Here is a 27,335-nt window from a genome sequence, read left to right as displayed (position 1 = left end):
AGACCTTTAGTTTGTACCTTTTCAACTACATATTGATTTCCTGTGGGCCCTGCGCAGAGCAGTGTGTTCGCGAAGTGTAGCGGACGAGCCGACAAGTGTGACGTCACAAGTTCGTTGCAGGGTCTGTATATGTCGTTGGCCCTGACATCCTCAAGGCTCCTACAAGAGGACTTGCAAGCAATTTTGTAAGTTTTTGTGCATTACTTTTTCTCCGCCTTTAATAATTTCTGTTGAAAGACCTTAGTCTCCTTGTACCCTCAAATTTGTCATAACTCTATGACTTCATACACACCACTTGACATTACCTTTTTAATTATCTGTGTTTTTGATTCATCTCCTGAAGAATGCAAACATTTAAAGAAATCTTGGTATGTCTATACGATTTACTCTCTGTTGTTGGTGTGCTGTCTATCATCTCAACTAATGTAATTTGATGTAAATGTAATGCAAGTATTATGTTCATTGTAAGTTTGTTTCTCACCTCAACAAGAAAGGGAAGGGTAAACTGGCTGGGCTGATAGCAGGAAATTTAAAGGGGGAGGAACTAAATCTCATGGTGGAAAAACTTTTTTAGTGTAAGATCAGTGTCCAGTGGGAAACTCAGCCAGGCAAGTACTAAAGATGTTAAAAACGTTAAAGATACTCAGAAAAGTAAAGTGAAAAATAATGTTAGTATATTTCATCAAAATATTGGGGAATTGAAGAATAAAATTGATGAGCTTCTGCTTTGTTTAGAAGATATAGAAACTGAGAATGTAATAGATGTACTATGCCTGTCTGAGCATCACATTGTCACTGATATGCAAAAGGTTAGCATCAATGGGTACAAATTAGCTGCACATGTAAGTAGAGATAATATGATGAGAGGAGGAGTTGCCATATATGTCAAAAGCTTCCACAGTGTAAAAAATTTAGAAATTAAAAAATTTTGTGTAGAGCAACATATGGAAGCATGTGCCACTGAACTAAAACTAAATGATGGCACTTTCGTAATTGTAACAGTGTAGAGGTCCCCCTCAGGGAATTTCCAGCTATTTCTAGAAAACTTGGATGCTTTGTTGCGCTATCTGTCAGACAGGGGGAAGCAAATTATCATTTGTGGGGATTTCAGTGTTGATTCCCTGAAAGAGTGTAATAGGAAGAATGACCTTGTAGTATTACTCAGTTCTTTCAATTTGAGCTCCGTCATTGATTTTCCTACTCGGATAACAAAGAACAGCAGGACAGTGATAGATAACTTTTTTTATAGACCAAGATAAGTTTAAGGACATAAATGCTTATCCTGTTGAGAATGGTCTTTCAGATCATGGTGCACAGCTAGTTACAGTACATGACATAGTTCCATGCAGTATATCAAATCAGAATTTCAAAGCAGTGCATTCAATTAACAATATAAATATTGCAAACTTTAGGCAAAGCCTACAGCAGCTAGACTGGGATGAAGTGTATAAGGAACCCGATGGAAACTTGAAATATAACTTATTTCGCGATACATTTTTAAGGGTAATTGAAAATTGTTTTCCCAAGAAAATAGTTAAACATAATTCCAAGAAAACATACAAGAAACCTTGGCTAACTAAAGGAATAAGAATATCTTGCAACCGTAAAAGAGAACTGTATCTAACAGCAAGAGGGAGTACTGACCCCGAAATTGTTCAATATTATAAAAACTATTGTGCGGTACTAAGGAAAGTTATTAAAAAGTTCAGAAGCATGTGTATCATGTCTGAGATCAGTAACTCTGATAATAAAATTAAAGCAATTTGGAATATTATTGAAAGGGAAACAGGGCAACCAAGAGCACAGGAAGACTTTAGTGCCATAAAACTGAATGACAAGTGTACTAACAAACAATCAGAAATTGAAAATATTTTCAATAATCATTTTTTAAATGTTGTGGAGAAAATAGGATCTAGATCTTCACTAGAAGAGGCAAGGCTACTAATAGAAGAGGCCATACCTGTGCAGTTTAAAACAACTGTATTTCCACCAACCTCTCCCTCTGAAATCAGTAAAATAATAAACTCACTGAAAAGTAAAAGCTCTTACTGAATTTATGGCATTTCCAGCAAGGTACTTAAAGCTTGTTCCCCACAGATAAGTAGGATTCTCAGCCACATATGTAATAGCTCTTTGGAGCAGGGTGTTTTCCCCGATAGATTGAAATATGCCATTGTAAAATCATTGCATAAAAAGGGGGATACGTCGGATGTCAACAACTATCGCCCAATCTCTCTTCTGACAGCTCTATCAAAAAATGCTGTATACGCTTTCACTGATCAAATATTAAATGCTCTGAATAACCGGACATCACCCATTGGTATTTTTTGTGATCTCTCAAAGGTCTTTGATTGTGTAAATCATGGAATTCTTTTAGATAAGCTAAATCATTATGGTTTGAGGGGGGGGGGGGGGGGCAGTGCACAAATGGTTTAATTCATACTTAACTGGAAGAATGCAGAAAGTTGAAATAATTGGTTCATGTAATGTTAAAACAGCAGCTGATTCCTCAAACTGGGGGGCTATCAAGTATGGGGTCCCACAGGGTTCGGTCTTAGGTCCTTTATTGTTCTTGATATACATTAATGACTTACCATTCCACATTGATGAAGATGCAAAGTTAGTTCTTCTTGCTGATGATACAAATATAGTAATAACATCCAAAAACCAAGAACTAAGTGATGTAATTGTAAATGATGTTTTTCACAAAATTATTAAGTGGTTCTCAGCAAACGGACTCTCTTTAAATTTTGATAAAACACAGTATATACAGTTCCGTACAGTAAATGGCACAACTCCAGTAATAAATATAGGCTTTGAACAGAAGTCTGTAGCTAAGGTAGAATTTTTAAAATTTTTAGGTGTGTCCATTGATGAGAGGTTAAACTGGAAGCAACACATCGATGGTCTGCTGAAACGTCTGAGTTCAGCTACGTATGCTATTAGGGTTATTGCAAATTTTGGTGATAAGAATCTCAGTAAATTAGCTCACTATGCCTACTTTCATTCACTGCTTTCGTATGGCATCATATTCTGGGGTAATTCATCGTTGAGTAGAAAAGTATTCATTGCTCAAAAACGTGTAATCAGAATAATTGCTGGAGCCCACCCACGGTCATCCTGCAGACATCTATTTAAGGATCCTCACAGTAACCTCACATTATATATATTCGCTTATGAAATTTGTTGTTAATAATCCAACCCAGTTCAAAAGAAATAGCAGTGTGCATAGCTGTAACACCAGGAGAAAGGATGATCTTCACTATGCAGGGTTACATCTGACTTTGGCACAGAAAGGGGTAAATTATGCTGCCACAAAAGTCTTTGGTCACCTACCAAACAGCATGAAAAGCCCGGCAGATAGCCAACCAACATTTAAAAATAAATTAAAAGAATTTCTAGATGACAACTCCTTCTACTCATTGGCTGAATTTTTAGATATAAATTGAGGGAAAAAAAACCAACTTAAACATTAGTGTCATGCAATATTTTGTGTAATGTAATATCTTGTACAGACATCTTTTATTAACCTGACACGTTCCACATCATTACGAAGTGTCGTATTCATGATCTATGGAACAAGTATTAATCTAATCTTATTATATTTTCCTTGTATATTATCATTACCTATTTGAAATTTCTGAACATTTTTGTTTAATTCATCTTATTCCACCATGGTTCTACAATAGTTTACTTGAAATTCTCACATTTACTATAATATAGCTTCTTCATTCCGTTTAACATTGTATTTCCATTTGCTTTCTTCATCCCTGCAATCTCTTTGGTTGTGTGTGGTTGTGTGTGTGTGTGTGTGTGTGTGTGTGTGTGTGTGTGTGTGTTTTCCTCCTTTTTTCTTTTTTCTTTTTTTTTTTCATTTCTCTCTCTCTCTCTCTCTCTCTCTCTCTCTCTCTCTCTCTCGTTTTCTCTCTCCCTGAATGTGCATCTTAACGAGTGTAATCAGCTAAAATTCGATAGTAGTTTAGGACTATCACATATTGTCAAAATTCTTTATTGTTTGATAATCGTAGTTGATTTCATTTTTAGTTCAATTTTGTCACTGAGTAGTCCATTTTTCCATTTGCTTTCTTCCAAAACACTGTGTAAAGGACAATCATGTTGTTCATCTTGGCAAATTCTACTGGTGTTTGACTGCTTTCATCCCTGAAATCGTATTCTAAGTTTCGTGCAGAAGTTATAATTTTTGTCCTGCTTTCCCATTAAAATCTTGGAACCTCTTTGTGGTAATGTGATCACATTTGGGTATAGATTTCCATGGAGTACCTTTTAAAGCAAGTCTTGCTGTTTTCTCTGAGATTCCTTCTACAATAAACCCTACACTTAAATTTCCTCCATGTTCTGTTGCTCTGTACTAAAATGTATGGTCCTGATTCTAATTATATGTGGTCTTCATCATCTTCACTGCAGTTCTGATAAGTACACTGTACCCCATCTGATCTTATTTAATTCTCCCATCTACACTAATCTCCCTTTGACTCCTAAATTTTTGCAATTTAATGACCTTAAATTAATAGTAGTAGAAGCAGTTGTGTTTCTAAGACAATAACATGAATTATCTATTTAAATAAACTTTGTGTAGCGAGGCGTGAGTGCAGAAATGTCATCTTTTGGTAGTCAGGATACTTGGATGTTCACATAATTATGTGTAACCTACAACCTCAGTGCTGCAACAATTGTGTTTTGACATAGAATATAATTTTAATGTTTGAACATTGTGAGTGCCTTATGCTGGGGAAGGTGTGGGCAAATCAAATTAAATTATCATCACGTAAAATTCCTTATACAATCAAAGTTTGTGACTTGTCAATTTTAAGACTCTCATGCAGACTAATAAACTAACCTAAGGTGACGTACATACATACATACATGTATATTACTTAACATGGTTATAATTTTTTTTAAATCTGTAGTTATACTATATATGGTGTTATTTTTTAGAGAAATACTATATTACGTGGCCATCATTCAAGAAATCTACACTATAGTAGCATTTACCTTTAAAATATCTTTTGATGTTTCCTTCAGCATTTTTTTAGATTGGGGTCACTTTTCCCCTTGCAGATTTTATTTAAAAATTTCATGCGCATGTAGCATGGAGTTTTTTCTTATAGTTTGAGTCTGTGGGTAGGTAGCAAGTAACTTGCCCTACGTCTAGTCTCATACTGATGCAGGAAGCAGTGTCCTCAAAAAGTTGTGTGTTTTTCTTTGTGAAAGTGAGAATCTCATACACACACAGAATAAGAATGCTGTCTACACAATCACTGTACAACATACTTTTATGTTTTTACATATCAAGGAATCTGACACAGCTTGCAGTGTCTAATTTTTTGTCTGTACAGCTTATCTCTCTCTCACATCGTACTGGTTTTTCCATGGCGAAATGAGTAATTTCTGTTGTTGCAAAGTTTAATTTCAGATTATTATTTTTACCCGTGCCTCCATGTCCCCAAGTATGTGATCAGTGCAGTGAATTAAATCGTCATTGGTTTTACAGCAGACTATCACTGTGGAGTGAGCTGCATAGAGGATGGTGTCAGACTCAACCTGGCATGGCATATCATTAATCTAATACAAAAATAGTAGTGGTCATAATATTGAGCCTTGTGGGACACCTAATTCTGTGTGTTCCCAGCCAGAAAGGAATTTCTTGCCAGAGTTATTAACAAGTACTATATGTTTTCTGTTTGCCAGATGTAATTTCCTTGAAAACCACGACTAGTCAGTGTTTGAAGAAGGCGGTAACGATTTACAGTGTTGAAGGCTTTGGCAAGATCGCAAAAGATGCTCGACAGACACATTCTATTATTGAGACAACTGCTGACTTCTGTTACCAATTCATTTGTTGCGTGGGTTGTGCTGGAGCCTTTACTAAGACCCTACTGATTGCGTAAAATGATATTGTGGAATGATTGCGTAAAATGATATTGTGGAATGAATTGTAATTTTCTGTCTGATCACATGCAGCTCTTTCAGATGTTTTTGAAAAAACTTGGTAACAATGAGATTAGCCTGTAGTTTCCCCATTTCATCTTGTTTCCCCTTTTTATAAACTACCAGAACTTTGGCATATTTTAACCAATCTGAAAAACTTACCTCTTCTAAAGACTGGTTGCTTGTGAGGGAGAGTTGATGTGCAGTGCTATGACGTATTGATTTTATTATTTTAATGGGAACCTCATACCAACCCAATGAGTTGAAATTTTTTAGGGAAATTATGATTCTAATGACATCAGAGCTTCAAACAGGTGAAAACTTAAAACCCGAGAAATTTCTCTCTGCCATAATAGAAATTCTACTTGGTGGTGGGGAGGCACCAATTTTGTTACAATTAATGGAGATATTATTGAAGGATTCACATATGGCACTGGAATCTGTAACTACTTACCATTTATCATTAGTTAGAGGGACATTTTCTCTCCATTCCACTGTCAACCTCACTTCTTATAACAGACCAAACAGCTTTGGATTGGTTTTTTGCATTTAAAATGAATTTATTGATTGCAGTATGCTTTGCTAATTTGACTATTTGTCAGATGTTTTCCTTTATGTGTTAACATATTTAAGAGATTCAGGATTTCTATTAACTTTGCCTCCATATGCAGTTTCCTCTTCTTGATGCTAGACACATTATTCTTTTGTTACCCATGATATACTTTTATGAGACTCAGTTGCATCTGTTACAAAAGGAAAGCATTTATTGAATATGCTCATGAATTCGGTTGAAAAGTTACTGTAGTTGTCACTTGTTGGAGAGTGTTTTCTGACTGACAATATGGTGAGGCTAAGATTTTTAATAAATAATAAATACTTCCACATTTTCTTGGCTGAAGTTCCTACATCTATTAGTTGTGTCACCTAAATTTAATTGTGGTAATGATACAAATAGTGCTGCATGGTCTGATACTCCTAAATCTGAAGTAACTTTGATGTTGTAATCATAACTACTTACAATATTATCAATACATGTTGAAGTAGTTCTGTAACTCTTGTGCATTGGTTGAAATTTAGATTTAGTGCTTTTGTGGATATCAGAGTCTTTAAATGTGACGCAAGTTTGTCATTAATTCTTACATCTATGTTGAAGTCAGCACATGTAACTAGTTTCTTACACAGTACTCAATTTTTAATTTATGTAACAGAGTTCAAATTTACCTAAGAACACACAGTTTATATGGTACCCAGGGATGCCTGGAAGTTTGTCGATAAGATTGATATTTCCAGTTCTAACCCCATGTTCATTTAGACCTATTACCTTCACTGACTGTTTCATACTTTCGCATATCATAAAGCTTGATGATCATTCCTTCAGACAGACCTCCAATGTTCAAATGCGTAATGTAAGTACTACTGCATACATTATTGGGTAAAGCCTCTTTAAAACTAGTTGTTTACAGGGTAAAGGAACTTCCACTTCTGTATTGTTGGTGTTGGACCAAATCCAGTTAAAATTGGCCCCTTTCACTAGTTTCCCTGTGTGTAGACAATTCAAGCGATGGCTTGTTTGCTTTTGCAGCTGCTTTCGTGCATTATTGTGTCAGAGCCTTGTTTATATTTGATGCTAGTCTCTTCTTACCAGATTGATTCAAGTTTTGTCCATGCATTGTGAAACTAGCTTTTTCACAATCGTTGACATCAAGAAGTGTTATGTTTTGGAACAGAAGTGTTTTAATTTTTCATTCGTTCATCGAATTTCACTATTTACACAAGACCAGTCCACCAGATCAAACCACATGGGTAGATTCGTCACTATAACATTTATAGTCTGCAACTAAAAGATAGGAAGCAATTTTTTTTTTTTTTTAGAAGTACACTGGCCTCATTGCTGTAAACCTCGCTTGATCCCACTATGAGAACAACACAGTCACTGTCAGTAGAAATGGCACATTGTTTTTCGACCCCACTAATCACGTTTTCAAACTTCACTCTATGCTTAGCAAAAGCTGAGACACTCATATTTTGTTTTGCAGAGTCTGATACAAAGTTTGAAACATTGTGTACTGGGCTATCTCCAAATATTTGACTTCTATTTCATGATGCACTTGTTTTTGTGTTGCTGCAGAACAGTTCTTTGCAGATTCCCTGTGAGTTTTTGATGGTTCTCTTTTGCACATGATTTTAAGCACAGCATGCAGTCGTCTACATTTTCAGGTGCAAGCTTATTATCGGATGCATGTTGAATATATGTACAACAATGTTCCTTGTCTGCTATTGTTACACAGTCTTTTTCTAAGTCCTTCTTCCCACCCCCCACTTTTTTTTTTTTTTTTTTTTTTTTTTTTTTTTTTTTTTTTTTTTTTAATAGCACATTTCTTGGTTACAAGTGAGCTAAAAGTTTCGAAACACTTATTGTCAATTACTTTTAAACTATTGCTGTTCCCCATAATTTCACATCTGTGTTATAAAGCAGCACATTTAATTTGCAACACTTCTGTATCACTTTGTAGAACTTGATTTATTGAGTCCTTGTCTCTGATAATGTTTATATACTTTTTTTCATGTGTTTCCATTACACAGGCATCATATGACTAAAGAGTAGTCCACAGTTACTAACTTTATTTTCCAACAGTTTTTGTGAAATCGCTGTTTACAGCATTTTCACTGAATACCTTTCCTGACTTTCCGGTCACACAACGTACAATTACTACCACATTTTAATTCACTTTTCTTGGAGCAATTAACATTTACTAGTCTGATCAGCACCATCTTAAATCAACACAACTTGTAACTCTAAGTTTTTGGTTTCTTTAAACACAATTGAACTGAAATGAGTTGCTTTTGCAAATTGAGCAATCAGAAGTAAAACCAATATCTTGTTAAGGAAATTATTATGTAGATGTCGGATAACTTAAAAATTTGTAACAACCCTCACACTCAGTGCAGCATATTATGTGAATCAGCTCACTCCACGATAAGTAGGACTCTGATTTTTATGATAGGGCATACAGTATTTGGTAAGACTGAGATGTTATGAAAACTCACATAATTGCTTGCTATGAAAGAACTAAATTAATTACTGTAATACGTTAGGTCATATTTATGCGTATATGGCCATTTCTCTATGATAGAGCAATTTCAGTCAGTAAATGGTCATATGCACGTTATTTTCACACTTTCAAGAAGTAAAGAACTTTTCTCATGGAACTTTTTCCTTTTGTGTGAAATTTCTCGGAATTTTACATCTCATTTTGTTTTCTGGAAAATGGTTCATAGCTGCCTTCCTTCTCTATTTCATTGGAATCCACAACATGGATTTAACCCTTCTGCAGCAGTGAGTTGGTGTAGCCTGCTGTTGTCAATTTCTAGAATTACTTCAAAAGAAACATGACAGCTGCTGTCACACACAAATGACAGAGCCAATATGATAGCATTGAAATTACATTATGCTTGTAGTCATTTGATTTCACAGTTTACTGTAATTCTGATACAAATACGTCATGTTTGTTCAGTTACCAAGAAATTTTGGAAGCTCAAGAGGAATAAATTGTTCAATAACTCGCATATCAGTTTTTCCGTGGTAGGGTGACATTATTTTGAAATAGATAATCTATCAAAGAACTAAGTAAATATGAAAACTAAATCGTCAAGCTTGGTCCTTTTTAGTATGTGTTACTCTTGAAGATAGAGCAATTATGGCTGTGCCAGTAATGCTTTGAATAACGGCATAAGTGGCCAATTTCCTAGGCCCAGTATTCTTCTAAGTGGTTGGTCTCCAAAGTGATAAATCATTCTAGACCCTGGACTGCAGGCAAATGTCTCATTGAGTTATTCAGTCTTGTTGAAGTGAGAAATGTTTGCAGTATAGCTCGGGGGAGGGAGAGTGTAAAGTGAAACAAAGCATGCAAGTAAAATTACAACAGTTGGTGCCTCAGTATGTTGAGAAAACATTTGTGACTGATAATAAAACACTATATTGTAAACTGTGTGACATAAGAGTAACTGTGGAGAAAAACACAAATGTGAAATACAAAGGATTGCCTACTTGCAGCCAATGTCTGTTATTCCTTTGTGTCTAAGTGGGCATTGATTGAAATCGATGGAGGAAGTTAAAAATTTATGCTGGCTTGGGATTTGAATGCGGATCTCGTGTTTATTAGGCAGATGCTCTGATCACTAAGTCACCTGGACTCAGTGGTCATTGCATCTTCACGGACTACTCTAGCACGCCTCCTATCAAACCCAAATTCTCAACTTATCCACATACTACTAATGTAGTGCCCCTTCCCTGCATCCTCATTACTTGCAGCATTTTGCTGATTCCAGTAAAAGTTGGAGCATGGTGCGCATCCGCACTGAAAAAATCATTAGCCATCTTTTCCTTAATTATATGTGTGTGGTGTCTGTTCTTTTGACCATGTCCAAAGTAGATAATTTGGGTCTGATGGGAGACGTGCTAGATAGTGTAGTCCTTACATTTGTGATGGCTACTCTGCCTGGATGGTTTAGTGGTCAGGGCATCTGCCTAGTATGCAGGAGATCCGGGTTCGAATCCTGGTCCCGCACAAATTTTCAACTTTCCCATTGATTTCAATCAGTGCCCAGTTGCAGCCAGTACAATTCCTTCGTGTTTCAAGACTGCACCAAAAAGACAATGGGTTGCAAATGAAAGGAAATATGGGTATCAATTCATGAAACCAGACACCATATGGTGAGTAGCAACTATCCTTTTCATAATGTTATTGTGAGAAGTTCAGAAGAAGATGTTCCAGGTGAAAAATTCAGTGAACATTTAGAAAAAGTAAATTTTTCCACCATTAGTAAATTGTTTGGCAAATATATGGCTGCTATATGAACCAAATGCATTAAACAGGACGGTGTACTACTCTTAGCAATGGGTGCTGTGCCTTATACAGTGAAATATGCTGTTTCACTAAAATCATTATGTTGTAAAATGATGTGTGTGGCTTGCACAGAGTTGCAGAAGGGATTTGTAGTAAATTCAGTGGCATTGACAAATTTATGGGGTGTGTCAACCCCATTCATGTGTTGCAGCGTTTAAGTTGTTAGCTCCAGACATTTCCTCACCACCATCCACCATTTTAAAAAGATGGAGGTCTGGATTGATGCCTGCAACTATTACCACCAGAACTTCGGTGTTGTGAAAAGCATCATTGATTCATTCGGTAGCAGTGAAGCAGCTTGAATTCCCTTTGCCCAAGGGTCAATGTCTACTGCTGATATTTCAGACTAACTTTTGTATGTAATTTCAAATTTTGGATTAATTCCTGCTGCCATAACTGCTTTGGAGCAATCAGAAGTGATACTAGTGAAACCAGTAATACATATGAAAAAATTGTGAATAATTAAGAAGCTGTTTGCAGTAATGTGAGAGAAGAATTTTCAAAGAAAATGCAATAGGTGTTGAAAAGAAAAAAAAGTGTAATCATACACTTTGTCCCACTTCACTGCTTTTGTTGGGTAAAAAGAACTGCCTTAATCACTTAGATCTAGATTCAAATTATTTTGTCAAATTTAAATATGCCGCTCTTTAGGCATGTAACTTGGAATCCTAAGTGAAGTGCTTATTATTAATGAGCAAGTGATATGATGAACATTATACGTAGAGCAAAGAAGTGTAGTATATTTTCATTCTATTAACTTGCGACAGGCTCTGGTTGTGAAATTTATGTAAGGGTATGGAACGACTCTTTATTTCATGCTGTTGCGGAAGGGTGAAGTCCATGTTGTGGAGTCAAATGAAATAGGGTAGAAAGGTAGGTATGTGCCAGTTTTCCAGAAAACAAAATGAGGTGTGCAATTCTGAGAAATTTAACACAAAAGGAAAAGTTCTGTGAGAAAAGTTCTTTACTTCTTGAGAGTGAAAATATGTGTATATGACCATACATTTTGTGTAAGTCATTTTGCAATTTGTTTCAATCATCTGACTATTATTTGTTTGTAAATGACAACATTATCTGCAAACAATCTTAACAAGGACCTCCAGAGTTGTGTTAAAAATTATGACAGGTAAAATATTAGCTGCTAATGACACACCATGCACATCAGGAAGGCGACAGAGAGTGAGTGTATGGGAGGTACAGAGAATTACCTTCTGTGGGATTGTATGTCAAGGATGTCACAAAGGGTGGATAGTGCCGACATTCAAGAAATGTTGTAACCAACCATTAACTTGCACCATGAACACCAAATGAAAAATGGCACGTCCCAGTGATCGCAAAGGTTCATACCATCACGATTGAAGGTGACCTTCTTGAGAATTACAAATGGTGCAGGATGTTCAGCTAGGTAGCCACTCTTAAACAATACATATAGAATCATATTGGTGTAATGGATATGGAATTTGATGGTGTGCAACAGAATGCCAAACATTCCACCATTTAGCTATCCTTTAAGGCATAGGTTCAGATAGTGCAATAATGTTTTATAGGCATGGAGAAAGCAAATGTCCAGAGGGTGAATTTGTCCAGTGGTTTCAGGTGGTATGAATTGCAATGTCTCACCCTTTTCAGGAGGGATAGTTTGCTCTAAAGGAGTAAGTGTCTTACACACAGACCAGGAATCGATCTTGCTGTAATGTAAATACTCCCTACTGCCCTCACTAGATCACACATACATGAGAAAGAATTGTAGGTGGCAGAGCACCTCTAACTTCTCGCAGCACAATAAACAACTTTCCAGCCAATTTACCATTCAGATTAACAGTCTGCATAATTTTATACGACAGTCGTGTGGCATTGGTGTTAGTTTATCTTGATATAACTCCATTTGTATCTCTAATTTTCAGGACTCCTTCCATATGCATTTTCTCATCAAATCCCAGTCAGTCTGAGTTGAAAACAAATTCCTTACTGTATGATGGGATAAGTTTGTTTATTGCATCAACAAATTTTGGGGCAAATTCCGCAGTTTGCTGTGCATCATCAAATTGATACTTCGTTTGAAATTTCGTTACCTTACATCTTCCAATTCTGTCGCATTGTTTGAAATTACGCAACCATCTACTGCTTCCCTTAAAATCACTGTAATCTATGTCAGGCACAACCCAGTAGGTCACCATCATCCGCATCCTGTAAAATGTATTGAGCATCCTTGAAATTTGCAAACACCAGTTTTTGTAACAAGTGCGCCTTGTTCTCCCTTGAATATGCCCTACATGGTCATACTGCTGCAGAATTATTCGAATTCTGTTAATAATTCTTTTTTTACTGTGCTGCAGATAATCTTCCAAATTATGTTTAGTACATGCTGCTTGGGCAACAATTGCCCTTTACTACATTACACTGGAGATAGGATTTGTGGTTTCCTGTCTGACAAGGATGATGAGCTACACGACTTGACACCTGTTTCAGTATTGCTTTCACTTTTTAAGCATGTACTGTCATCATTGTATTCTTTATATACATTGCCCGCACTGTTGAGCATATACAACACCCAAGGTTCCACTTACATTGCGGAAACGCTAATGTTTCATCTGACACTCCTTTCTCACTCTGCAAAATTCCTTGGGTTCCTTTCTGATGAAGTGTCAACTTCAGCAACTGTTGTTCTCGATTAATGCAATGTTTGCTTTGTTTATTGTTGCTATTGCTCAGATTTGTATCAATACCATTAGCAGTGTTGTGATTTACTAGTTAACTAAACAGTTCAGCTGTGCTCCTTAGCCTCGTGCTGTGCTCACCATTGTATACATCAAGTCCCGCCCCCTGTTGCCCTTTGCAGTCATTATTTTGGTTGCATGGTAGACAATGTGGGGGGGGGGGGGTGTTGGAAGCCGTAAACATCATTGACCTTTTGTGAACTCGCACTCAAGGAGTTCCTTGTAAGAGTGTTACTCAGATTCTCCTCAATCATTTATGTAGATCAGGAACAGCGGAGGGCCTATAACACTGGCTTGAGAACAACAAATATTAATGTTGTTTCAATTGATGAATTTGTCAATTACTGAGAGACAGATACAGCTCATTTTATATGCATTTGGCAGGCTTGATAGTATCCATACCACCCTTGGCCATGAAAAGCTGATTTGCTAACCTCAGCTAATCTAATCTCCACGACCCGACCAAAAACTGACAAGAGATTGGATGCGCCATGATGCAACTGTTGGGTATGCTATTGGGCAAGCTCTGGTGACTGTGTCTGACAACTGTTGTTGGTGCCACTGTGAACACAGCCGAACTATAGAGAGGATTTGCTTTTTACATTGGACAAGCAACAGTTACATATAGGGAACAGTGCTTTAAAATCAATTAAAGCAGCAATGTATCTGAGTGTCTCCAGTGCTGAGTTAATACTTTATGCCCACCAGTAAAGTGATATGAAATTATCTTACATTTGACTCTATGTGACTTAGTCATTTAACATTCATTCGTAGTCTGTGTTCAGCTGCTGGGATGGTTGCTTTAAAAAAAGCAAGCCTGATTTCCTTCCCCAAACTGAGCTGGTTTTCTGCCACTGACTGCTCGCCCCATTTTCTCTCTCTCTCTCTCTCTCTCTCTCTCTCTCTCTCTCCCTCTCTCCCTCTCTCCCCCCCCCCCCTCCCTCCCTCTCCCCACCTCTCTACCTCTACCATGTTAAGTAAACATAAATTACTGGCTAATTTATATGATTTATGGCGACAGTGTTAGTAGAGAAATTATGTTAATGTGGGGCATGTTGTTCTGAGATGGTTAGACTTGTCTGGTCACTTTTAGCGGCGTGTTTTAAATATGAAAACTGTTCGCAATTTGTTGCTAGTGAAGTGAAACTGATCTCTGACTAGTGTTTTGTTTTTAAAAGTAGTCTTGTGTTATTATTAAGCATTATCTTATCTTCATATCTGCTTTTATCTTGTGTAATTATAAGCTGATCTGATCAGTGTGGCACGTGTATGTTGTTAACAAACCATAGCTTTACAATAGTCTGAACCATCATATTCCTCAGTAATTATTTTATTTGGTAACCTAGTATTCCTTTGTAACTGATGTCGTATGTGTTGTTTATAGGCAACAAAAATTAGCATACCATATGCAAAAGAGTCAAAAAAAGTTGACATGGCAAGGCTGAAGGCCACAATGTGGTCTATTCTTAAACAAGTAAGTGTGTTTCAGTGATAAATTAATACAATGTATCTTATTTGCATGACTGTAATCTAAGGATGTGTGTGAATTATGTGGTGCTTTTATTATCCTTTTAGCTATTCATATTTCCTTGTGAAAATTCTTGATATTTGTTCATGGCTGCTTCTGGACACATTTTCTTCATTTCAGGAAATAATCCTAGTGTAATCCTAACTTCTGGCATATTCCTTGCTGCTTTAATTAAATATGCAATTCTGCTTTTTGTTTAGAAAATAGAAAATAACAGTGGTTTGTTAGTCCCTCTGCCTCACACGGCCAGCTCGGTCTTGCCTTTCCATATAGTGTTTATTAGTTTTTCTTAATTCTGTACAGTCATTTTGCTAAGCTGCATTTTGTACTAAGAGCTGCCTTTGATAGGGGATCTTCATTTCTTTGGCTTCTTAGAGCTCATTCATACCCTATATTTACAGAGAGGTTGTCTGTTTAGCTGCAGCCAAGTAATTTTGCAGTAATGTTTGGGCTTTGTTTTGGAAAATATGATATTGTTAAAGATTCCTCAGCTGAATGGCTATGCTACATTTGAGGTGTTGGTCCTTGATGTGAAAACCTTGGTCCTGGGTGTTCTCCGTATCCACTTATTTGTAGTCTGTGAGACAAACAATCGGTATTCACAGTTCACACTGCCAGGTGGCAAAGTTGCCTGATGTGGCTTGGTTGCTATTACCCATGTATTGTAGTGGTAAAAACAAAACTTGTGACAACATTCAGGTCATATTTGTATGTGTAAATTTAACTACAGTTATTAGTTGTAATATATATACACTAGAAAAACTGAAAATAACTGTGCAGTCTGTAGTACACTGAAATATCTTAGTTATATATTGTACATCGTCATAGAAATGTGCACCATTGTTTCAATCTTGTCGATCATTCACAGTTTGTGTTTTAATTGTTAAGTATTTCCATTATTAACTTGCTGTGCAACAAGTGGCAGAATAATTTGTCAGTTGGCAGCATGCTCTCCTCTTAAATTGGCATTAATCAGTTTCATCTAGCTACAAATCTGCATCATCATGCAACATCTGTACTTTCCATTTATGGTTTTCTTCCATTATTTACTCATGTTTTAAGTTTTGGCATAATGTGAAAACTGAATGATATGAAATTACACATAATGGTTATAATTATTTATTGCATCAAGGTAGCCTTATAATTAAAATGCTCACGTTACCTGTTTCGGGAACAGCATGATGAAGCTGGTAGTCGATTAATCACACATGAAGAGAGCAATAAATTACTAGGACCAGTAATGTAATTGTAATCATTGGAATAACTAAGTTCCTGAAGCCCATGTCTTTCTGCATTGTGTGAAATGAAAATTTGGTCTCTCACAAATAGTTATACACTGAGGTGACAAATGTCATCGGATAGCAATGCGCACATGTACTGATGGTGATATAGTATTGTGTACACAAAGTTTAAAAGGACAGTGTGTCGGTGGAGTTTTCATATGTACTTAGGTGGTTCATGTGGAAATATTTCCAACATGATTATAGCCGCATGACAGAAATTAACAGATCTTGAATGCAGGTTGATAATTTGAGTAAGATGCATGGGACATTCAGTTTTGGAAATTGTTACAGAATTCACTATTCAGGGATTCATAGGTCATGAGTGTGCCAGAATACCAAATTTCAGGCATTCCCTCTCAGCATGGACAACGCACTGGCTGATGACAGGATCGACGTTTGCATTAAGTTGTCAGTGCTAACAGGCAAGCAACACTGCATGTAATAACCACAGAAATCAAGGTGGGATTTACTATGAACATATCCATTTGGACAGTCTGGTGAAATTTGGTGTTAATGGGCTATGGCATCAGAAGACTGATGTGAGTACCTTTGCTAATAACACTACATCATATGCAGCACCTCTCCTTGGGTGACCAATTGGTTGTACTCCAGGTGACTGGAAAACTGTGGCCTTGTCAGATGACTCCTGATATCATTTGGTAAGAGCTGATGGTAGCATTACTATGTGGTGCAGACCCTATGAAGCCATGGACCCAAGTTGCCAACAAGGTATTGTGCAAGGTGGTGGTGGCTCCATAATGGTGAGGGCTGTGTTTTAATGGAATGGACTGGGTCCTCTGGTCCAACTGAACTGATCATTGACTGGAAATGGTTATGTTAGCGTACTTCAGCTACTTGAAGACGATTTGCAGCCATTCATGGACTTAATATTCCAAAACAGTTGTGGAATTTTTATGGATGACAATGCGCAAAGTCGTCGGGCCTGAATTGTTTGCGGTTGGTTTGAAGAACATTGTGGACAATTGGAGCAGATGATTTGGCCCCCCATCAAACAATTGTCGGACATAATTGGAAGTTCAGTTCATACACAAAATCCTGCACCAGCTACACGTCCACAGTTGTGCCCAGTTATAGAGGCAACATGGCTCAGTATTTCTGTAGGGGACTTGCAATGACTCGTTGAGTCCATGCCACGTCGAGCTGCTGCACTATGCAGGACAAAAGGAGGTCTGACATGATATTACGAGCTATCCCATGACTTTTGTCACCTCTGTGTAAATATATCAGTGAATAGCATCTTCAGAAAATCATCCAAAGCTGTCACTTGCTTTTTTTCGATCACTCTTTTCACGGTGTATGCAGCCTCGATGTGCCATCTCATCACAATCTATGTTCTACTGTTCTTTCCTTTTTGTTGAAACAGTGTTTTTGCTTACTGTCTAGCAATCCTCTTGAGAACCTCAGCAATCAGAAATAAGAACTCACTTTTGTCCTTTTCATATGAGAAATACTACCTCACTTAACACTGGAGTTGGGAGCTTTTTTCATTTGTTTCATTTGTTTTGGAATTGCACTACTTGTCTCTCTGGACATGGTTTGACATTACATGGGAGTGAGTAAACACAGAAAGCACAGACTATGAACTAGACTTCTAGTTAAACAAAGCAAAAAGACAGCACCAATTACACTCAAGAAACCCACTACTACGTTTACTTTTGCAGTGTAGCCCCATGATTACTAGGCAACAAAACACCACCACTGAGCTGTTTGTACGGAAGACTCATCTCCCAAAGTATAGGTAGTGAAATTACTTTTGTCCACTTAATTTTTGCTGATGCTACAGGTAACTCTAAGGATGCTGAATTGAGCCAATTATTGAAGAACAGAAACAAAACCTCGCCTCACTAGTTAACAGTTGTACTGGTGTTGTGTGTGTTTGCATGTGTTCGATAATTTCTGTTATCATTTGTCATTGTGTAGTTTGATCAGTACAAAGATGTGGACCACACTGACGTTAGTGAAGATAGTGAGGAATTAATTCTCGAGGTTCTGTCATGAGATAAAATATTTTATGTTCATTATCTGCTTATAAGCAACCTTTCTGGAATCTTGTCAAATGTTGTGGTTTAGTGGTTAAGATACTAAATTGCCATTTAGGATGAGGGTGGTTTGAATCTCCACTGGGCATTCAGATTCAGGTTTTCTGTGGCTTTTCTGTGTTGTTTAAGGTGACTACTGAGAGGCTTCTTTTGAAAAGGATATGGCTTCTTTTGAAAAGGATGTGGCCAGTTCCTTGCCTCCCCTTTCCATTGTAAGGCTCATGCCTTGTCTGTGTGTGAATAAACAAGTGAACAGTCATCTAGACATAAACTGCCCAATGTCATTGAACCCTTTCAGGACACTACATGTAAGTTCACTGTGCATTCGTGAGTTATATTGTAGCACACAACAGTGCGTTGTGGCACAAAACAGAAATGAACACTGGTTTCTGAATTAGTTTATTCGATAATGCAGATGACGGCACACCTTATGATAACGTGGAAATACACCCGGAGATGATGATACAAAGTCTGTAGAATAACAATGTGTCCAAATCTTGAGGGCTGTAAGACAACTAACAGTTAAAAGCATAGTGTAAACTTAACCCATGTCAGCCTAAATATAGGCAAGTGTAGTTGTCTCTGGTGTTGGTGTTGCTAATTTTCTGTCAGTGCATACTGCCAGTGTTGTGGACTCGAGCTGGAGGCCGATGTTGAAGCCTCTGGTGTCAGTCCCCACGTTTGTGTCTACTGAGCCTTTAGCACTTGAAGTAATGTCTGTAGCATGCCAACACTAAGAGTTGCTTGTGCAGCTGGCTTAGTCTACTGATCTGGAGCACGGGGCATGGCAAAAACTAGTGGCAACTTTTAGTTTACAACACCCCTCTCCTCTCTAGGTGAAGGGGGGGGGGGGGGGGCACAAGGGGCCTGACATTGTGTTGAACAGAGAGCAAGGTATGTGGTCCCTCTCTTCTCAGCCTATGGTGCAGGCTCGCGGTGCCTCCAGTATTTCGGCACGTGATTGTAAGGCTGAGTGTGCCCAGTCAATGATGACAGTTCTGGGTGTGCAGTGGCAGAAAATGGCTGAGACAGCTGCAACCGGAGACATCGTCATGATGATGATTGGGCTCCACAGTGGTTGCCACTCCTCTGGTGATGTCCTTGGCTGCAGTAACTTGACCTGAATTGGCGATCTGCCCTGTGATGGGAAGCTGGAAGTGAAGCAGGTCTGTCACCCTGTTGCTGCGGTGGCTTGGAACAGCTGACTGTGGAATTAGAGGGGGTGGTTGGAGGAGGATGGGGGAGTGGTCTCGAGAATGAACTCGTCTTCCACTGAAGGATGGGAAAACGGGGAGCAGCGAAAGGATTGCTGAGAAAAATAATGGGAGGGGGGTGCAGTTGTAAAACCAGATCTGGTGTTGTGGAGGGAGGGGGGGATGTCATCTCTGGCATAAAGTGTAAAAACACGTTGCCCCTTTGATGACATGGTGGCTGTGAACCACTGATCAGCTGAACCTCCTGCCCCACACCCATATGCCAAGCCGAAACATTGAAGAGTGAGGAGGAACTTGAAGGCTGGGTGTAGGCAGCAGTAAATGGAGAAGATAACGGGCTTGACATCCAGCTGATGGTGTCTCCCATGTCGTCAGTGAAAGCATCTTAGGCATCTGATCTCTGCCCAATATTGCTGACCGCTGACTGCTGTTAACATCTGCAGCAGGCCCTTGATTGTGAAAATCTTTGACAGCTACGCCACTGTGTATTTTGCAATAGTTGTATGGCAGTTAATGGGAATCTGGAAAAAGCATCTGATGATGAGCCACGTGGTATTCAGAAACGGGCCTGCAAAATTGAGGTGCACTCATTCACATGGTTTGGTGGGGGATTGGCCATGGTCAGTAAACCTGACATGGGGTCACCTGCTGTTCCACGCGTCTCCTACATTGACAGACTACGCGCTATTTTCCCAGTCGGTGCGTGGCCATTAAGCATGGCCAGTGGCAGATGGGAAAGAGCATCTGTGCTTTAGTACTGGGTTGTGCTTCTGCAGTGGATTTCATATCTACATCTTGAGGGGAACTGGGCGCAGTGCTGGAGCCTATGAGCAGTACAATCTAGGACATGAGCTGCTGGGTTGAAGAACAGGCTCGACAACTTGGGGTCTGTTACCAGGTGAAACTTGGTGCCATATAGAAATATGAAATTTCTTCAAAGCAAATGTAGTTGCCATTGTTTCTTTCTCAAGTTGAGAGTATTTCATGTCCGCAGAGGTGAGTGTTTTGGAAATGCAAACAAAGGTATGCCTTCAACCATCATTATCTTAGTGTGCAAGGACTGCCCCTATCCTGTGGTCCAATATGTCTTTCGCTACCACTGTCTGCTTCGCTGCTTGGAATGTCCCAAAATGAGTTGGTGAGTACACACTGTTTGAGCTCTATGAATGTGGTGGACCACATGGAAGCTACTCCTTTCTTACGCAAGTGCTGTAACAGCTGAGCTATCAGAAATGCAGCCGGAATGAATTTTCCATAATATGTTATCTTTCCCAGAAAAGGGTGGATATGGCTGAGGTTTGCAGGCCGAGATGTGGATGCAGTTGCTTCAATGTAGTTCCATGTTGGTAAAATACCTTCATGAGAATTGACATAGACTAAGTACTCCCCTGAAGGCAAAAAGAAAAAAAAATTCATTTGCTGAGATTGCACTTTAATTCTAAATTCTGCAAAATGAAAGAAAGTGACTTCAGAATTGCTAAATACTGCTCGGTGGAACTTACCATGACGACAGTGTCATCCAAATAGTTAATTTACCAGGCACATTTTGAAGCAGCTGTTCCAGGTACCTCTGGAAAATTGCAGGGGCACTGGAAACACCAAAATCCAACCACTTACAGTTGTATAAACCGTGTGATGTGATGACCACTAAAGTTTTCTGTGAACATTCATCTAATGGGAGCTGTAAGTATGCCTTGGTGATGCCAGTTTTGGAGAAGTGTCCGAATCCCAACTTCATTTATAGTTGTTCAGACTGTGGAAAGGGGTACATGCCTGCTTCAGTTTGAGCATTCACTGTGACCTTAAAGTCCCTGTTAAGTCTGAGTTTGTAGGATAGCTTTCTGGCAATAACGAGGGGAGGAGCCTAGTGACTTAATGTGATAGGTTCTGTCATATCCAATTCCTTCAACCTGTCTAATTTGTCATGGACGTGGCCACAGTGCACCAGTAGAACAGGCTGGTGCAGAAAAAGCATAGAAATTCTTCTCTTTTTCCTAGACAAAAAAAAAAGTTGGGGGAATTCTGTGCAGAGCATGTCCAGTTGCTGAGGAACATTTGAGAGGCCTGATTTACTGTCTCATTGACATAAAATCCTAAAGACATAAATGCATCCAGACCAAAAATATTTTCAGTATGAGCTCAGTTTACAAATAAGAAAGTTATTTACATTGTTCATTTTTGTAAATGGCTTCTATGGTGGACTGACCTTTCAATGGAATACATTGCCTATTATAATAAGACAAACTATCAAACTGATTGTAAATATGTTTGAAAGTGATGAGACTTGTGGCAGCACACATGTCGACTTGAAAATTTACTGGCTCGCTAGGCACCCACAATGAAATCAGTAGTTCATAGGAGGATCTTCCCTGGGTGGGTGGTGCAGAACATATACCATTAATGTCCATTTGTCGTGATGATTGTGAAATGGGAATAGCCACCCAACATGCAGATGTGAGGTGACCCTGTCATACCCATTTAGTGCAATCTGCCCACCAGAATAGCCAGTTGTCTCTAGCATGCTTCTGAAAACAGTCCAGGCAGGATGGCTAAGACTTGCGCAATCGGGGGCATGAAACCCATTGTTTAAGTCTCAAGGAAAGTGCGCATCGCTGTTTTTTCACTGTCATGCGAAGTCACCACTGGCTGCCAAATTTACCACATTTCTGATCTTGCTGTTTACCACTGCAGTGTCTGCCCCCATGATTCTAAGTTGTGGCCCACTGTTCCTACATAGACATCTACAGCGATATGCCGCAGTCCACCTTACAGCTTGTATGACATCATTGTTTAAGTCTCAAGGAAAGTGCGCATCGCTGTTTTTTCACTGTCATGCGAAGTCACCACTGGCTGCCAAATTTACCACATTTCTGATCTTGCTGTTTACCACTGCAGTGTCTGCCCCCATGATTCTAAGTTGTGGCCCACTGTTCCTACATAGACATCTACAGCGATATGCCGCAGTCCACCTTACAGCTTGTATGACATTTATCAGATGCTGCACAGATGATCACATCTCTCTAATCATAACATCTGCATCAGATTCTTTGGTGTTTGGTGTAAAAAACTTGCTTCGCCGACTTAGCCCCTGGAGTTCAGCTGTCTAAGCTCATTGAGATTGACTGGGTTGCTTGTGAAATTGGTAAAACTCAAGGCAAGCAGAAATCACATGAGTGTCTTTTGTTAATGAGTTCTTAAATAAAGAACAAATTTCTTCGAAAGTGTTTAGTCGGGTTCCATCAGAGGGACTGATAAGTTCTTGGCAGAATCCACGATAAGATGATTTAGCAATATCATGTTTTTTACCTAAAACACTATAAAGTACTGCCTCAGCTGTTTTTTGTATGCGCCCCAGTTTCATATTTTTCTGTGCATCACGTGAACAGTGAAGGATTGACTGTCTGCTGCTGCAGTGGCCTGGCCAGAAGATGTTCCACACTCCTGTGACCTGTGACTTTGCACTTGTTGAACCATGAGCTGCTGCATAACAGTGGCAGGAGATTATTTGCCCATGTTGACTGGGAAGGAGGAAACGCTAGTGGCTGTTCAACACACAGTCCGCAGTTCACCGAAAAGTTTGCTGTCATAAGGCAGCAGCAAAGAGCCAAAATTTGCATGTGGTTTGTCCCAGTTAGAGTGATAGAACAAGGGCAAGTTCAGTCTGTAGATGCCATTTGTGTTGTGGCATGCAACACACACACACACACACACACACACACACACACACACACACACACACACTGGTTTTTCAATTCCTTTGTTTGATATAGCATACAATGGCACAACTTGCAGTAACATGGAACTATTTCTGGAGGTCATAAAGTGTCTGTAGCTTGACATATGCAAATCTCGAGGGTTGCACATAGCTAACAGTTGACAGCGTGGGGGTGTAAACTGATCCTGGGAGGCTTGCGTTGGCCTAGATATGGGCAAGCGTTAGATGTCACCGGTGTTGGCACTAGTTTTTAGTTGGTGAGTGCAGCCGATGTAGACTTGTGCTGGTGGTCAGTGGCGGTCCTCACATCCGCAGCTAGCGAGCCTTAGGTCAGTGCATGAAGTAACGTCTGTAGCATGCTGGCGTGAAGAGTTGCTCTTGGTACCAATGTGGAGTGCGGCAGATGGTGAAAGGTAATGGTAACTGTGGAATTACCACAGTAGGAAGTTCTGCAATGGGATTTACTCGGCCTTGTGTGGCCAAAATGGAAATTGCTGTATTAAATAATCATAAAATTAAAATAACAGGTTGAAAAAGTGGTATTCTAAGTACCTGAATTGAGCTGAGTGTCACTCAAAATTATATACCTGGTTGATTGGTGTGTACAACCATTCATTATATCCAAAACTGATGGTACAGTTTCCCCAGATCATTCTGTAACCTTGGAGTGGAAACTAAAGTTAACACTCCAACCCACTGTAAAATTCTGTGACCCAGATGTCTGGTTTTTTGGTCTTGAGAAGAACTGTTGTGATGTAGTTGCGCATTCATGTTTAAGCCAGGAGGTCTGTAATAGATAGATCAGGCTGCCAGGTTTGATGATCATTTAGCAGCACTCATGTGTACAGCTAAAGGAATGCTGTGGGCACGAATATCGTCATAGATCTAATACAATACCAGAAGGCATGGAATTACTGTAATGTCATTGGCTGACAATAAGCAGGATTCGCACAGTCCATGGCATTTGTACAGAAAGGCCCCACTGATGGGAAATTACTTCATCTTTTCATTCTGATTGTGACGCTGAACATTGTACTATGAAACACATAGTAACAAGCTGTAGTAGATGAGCTTGCCCTGGAAATCTAGATTATTTCTTTCAAATGGCAGAGGCAGCCCTTGAATGGATTGAGAAGCCTAAGTATTAATTTGTAAATATAGTATTTTAGTTCTGTTTATTGTATAAAATTATACATTTCATTTATGTTAGTTGCACTTTGGTTTATATTACCATACACTAAATAAATAATCCTTTCCAAACTCTCTTCTACATGTCAAAATAGCAGGTGACAATCCAACAACATAAATGCTGCAAATAACACTTGTAATCTTCCTGTAGCCTTTTTCCTTTATCTGAGAGGTTAGTCGTGTGTAATAGGTTATAACCATACTGAAATTTGTACAGAAAATTAAAGCATTTGTTATTTCATATGAAGCACTTGCCCTCTGACTCTCCCACACACATGTGGCACAGAGCATTCTCAACTGTTTTTGTTACCTTTAATTAATGACACTCTAATTTTATTTACCATATTTAATTTTTTTTTTCAGTTTTCAGTGTGTAATTCTGATAAACAAAATGGCAAACTGAATGAGATAGTGGGTGTACTCACCAAACCAGAAGGAACTGTAACCCATTTCAGTAAATTGTTATCTGAAACAAAGGCTACCTGGCCTGATGATACAAAGGCTGAACTGAGTTTTGCTATTGTATTTCAGGCACTTCTCCATTTGACAAATGAAAAGAAAATGCACTTAAAGTCAAATGATGATTTAAGTGATGCAATTATATTTTGCCCTAAGAGTTCCTGTAATATTTAATGGAAGGAAATGAGAAGCATTCATAGTTTCTCTTCTTTGGCAACTGATTTTCGTTAACAGGTGTCTCAGCGTTTTCATCAATTCAAAGAAATAATGGTTGCAAAGAAACTAGATCTTACCAGGAACACAAGGTGTACACAATTTGTTAATCTAAATAAGATTAAAACACATTGTTAATTTGTAAGTGTTTTAGAAATGATGATGAGTATTTGAAAGCCTGGAATCTACTCTGAATACATGTGATGGAGAAAGGTGTGTAATCCACCTTAGTTTAAGTTAGTTAAATCAGATCTCGTAACTCAGTTGTTTAACTGTCTACTATGCAGTTATGTAAAAAATGTATGTTACTTGAAATTGCAGAGATTTTCAACAGAAAGCATTATTCTTTTATATAATATGGAATTGATAGTTACTTTTACGCATTCTTTAAATGTTTAATAGTGTGCAGGGTTGAAAAATTGAAGATTGTTGTGTAGTTTCCTGAAGTACATGTAGATACTCTTTAATATTGTTGAGTTTATTGTATTATAAATTCTGTTTTAATGGGATTTAGCCTACGTATGGATTATTGTATCACTATTAAAATAATTTTAAATTCAGTCAGTGTAAACTTTCATAGCTAGTGTTCAAACTTCCAGGTTGAGAGACAATGGTCATACATGAAACTATTTCATGACATTTTGTCCACTGCAGTTGGAGACAAAACATCAGGGAATAGTTTCATATATTCTGTCAGACCAGATATTTTAACTGAAGAAGTTTACATTGTTAGTGATAAGTCTTTGTAACATTTTCTAAAGGACAAACTGTTCAGTGACAAAATCCACTGTTGCGGCTTTAGACATGTGGCCATTACCAAGTAGAGTACTGCAAAAATTGTGCTTTAGCAAAAGTCAAAACTTCAATATTTATGCGCACTCGCACGTGTCAATATGCTGAGTATTTAATTGAAAGTCAGGAAAAGTTATTCTTTGAAGCTTGTTTTTCCTTGAAATACTGTTATTGAAACAATTTCATAATCTAACGACAGATGGCATGAAAATGTTACAATACTTAATATAATGCTCTTTGAAGTTTCCTTTTTTATCAGACTATGATATTAGAAGTAATTTATTAATTCAACAAGATGTTTGTAGAGTATTTTTATATATTTATGCAATCAGAGCTATAATTTTAAGTTAACTTTCTAATCAGTGAGATAACTATTAAATAAATTTAAAAACAAATATACAGTGTTTTAATCTACTGCACAGTGCAATGAGTCTCTTTGATAATTTATGTTCAACAGCAACAGATAATTCTTTCTCTGTATTTGTGTTGTGTCCTGTACATGTTGGTAGAGTGTGATGCAGATATGAAAAATATGTACTCAGTAATAAATTAAATAAAATTAGATTTTATAGAACTTACATGTTAAATATCGTACATGGGGTATTAAGACCACATAACTTGTCAGCTGCCACTTTCATCACAGCCATTTCTGATTGACATACATGCATCAATACAAAGGTTTATTAAAACTGCGTGCTGGACCGAGACTCGAATTTGAGCTACCCAAGCACGACTCACGACCTGTCCTCACAGCTTCAATTCTGCCAATACCTTGTCTCCTACCTTCCAAACTTCACAGAATCTCTTCTGCAAACCTCGCAGAACTAGCATTCCTGGAAGGAAGGATATTGTGGAGACGTGGCTTAGCCACAGTCTGGGGGATGTTTCCAGGAGGAGATTTTCGCTTTGCAGTGGAGTGTCCGCTGATATGAAATTTCCTGGCAGATTTAAAACTGTGTGCCCGACCGAGACTTGAACTCGGGACCTTTGCCTTTCCCGGGCAAATGCTCTTGATCACGAAAGGCAAAGGTCCCAAGTTTGAGTCTCGGTCCGGCACACAGTTTTAATCTGCCAGGAAGTTTCATATCAGCGCACACTCTGCTGCAGATTGAAAATCTAATTTGGCAAAGGTTTCTTGTTGGCATTGTTGGGGGGGGGGGGGGGGGGGGAGAGAGAGAGAGAGAGAGAGAGAGAGAGCTTTTTACATTCTGCTGTGCCAAAGAATGTTTGTGAGTACCTTGATGTGGGGAAAGTTGCTTGCTGAAAGAGTGAATTACTGTGGGCAACACTGTGTTGGTGACAGGGTTCAT

The 27,335-nt window shown here is 38.4% G+C and overlaps 1 protein-coding gene across 2 annotated transcripts in view; it reads left to right on the top strand.

The window, feature by feature from the left end:
• Positions 1–26,830, top strand: part of LOC124722011 (condensin complex subunit 2-like) — a 199,260-nt gene extending 172,430 nt beyond the window's left edge. For both annotated transcript variants that reach the window (XM_047247187.1, XM_047247188.1), the window contains exons 11-12: positions 14,958–15,047; positions 24,925–26,830. In XM_047247187.1, coding sequence (XP_047103143.1) covers positions 14,958–15,047; positions 24,925–25,194 — 360 coding nt within the window. In that variant the 3' untranslated portion in view covers positions 25,195–26,830. The remainder of the gene's footprint in view (positions 1–14,957; positions 15,048–24,924) is intronic.
• Positions 26,831–27,335: the final 505 nt, after the last annotated feature.

Source organism: Schistocerca piceifrons, chromosome X (genome assembly GCF_021461385.2).
Source record: "Schistocerca piceifrons isolate TAMUIC-IGC-003096 chromosome X, iqSchPice1.1, whole genome shotgun sequence".
NCBI classification, from domain to species: Eukaryota; Metazoa; Arthropoda; class Insecta; order Orthoptera; family Acrididae; genus Schistocerca; species Schistocerca piceifrons.
The sequence above is the reverse complement of the archived record's forward strand: the minus strand, read 5'-3'. Positions and strand labels throughout refer to the sequence as shown.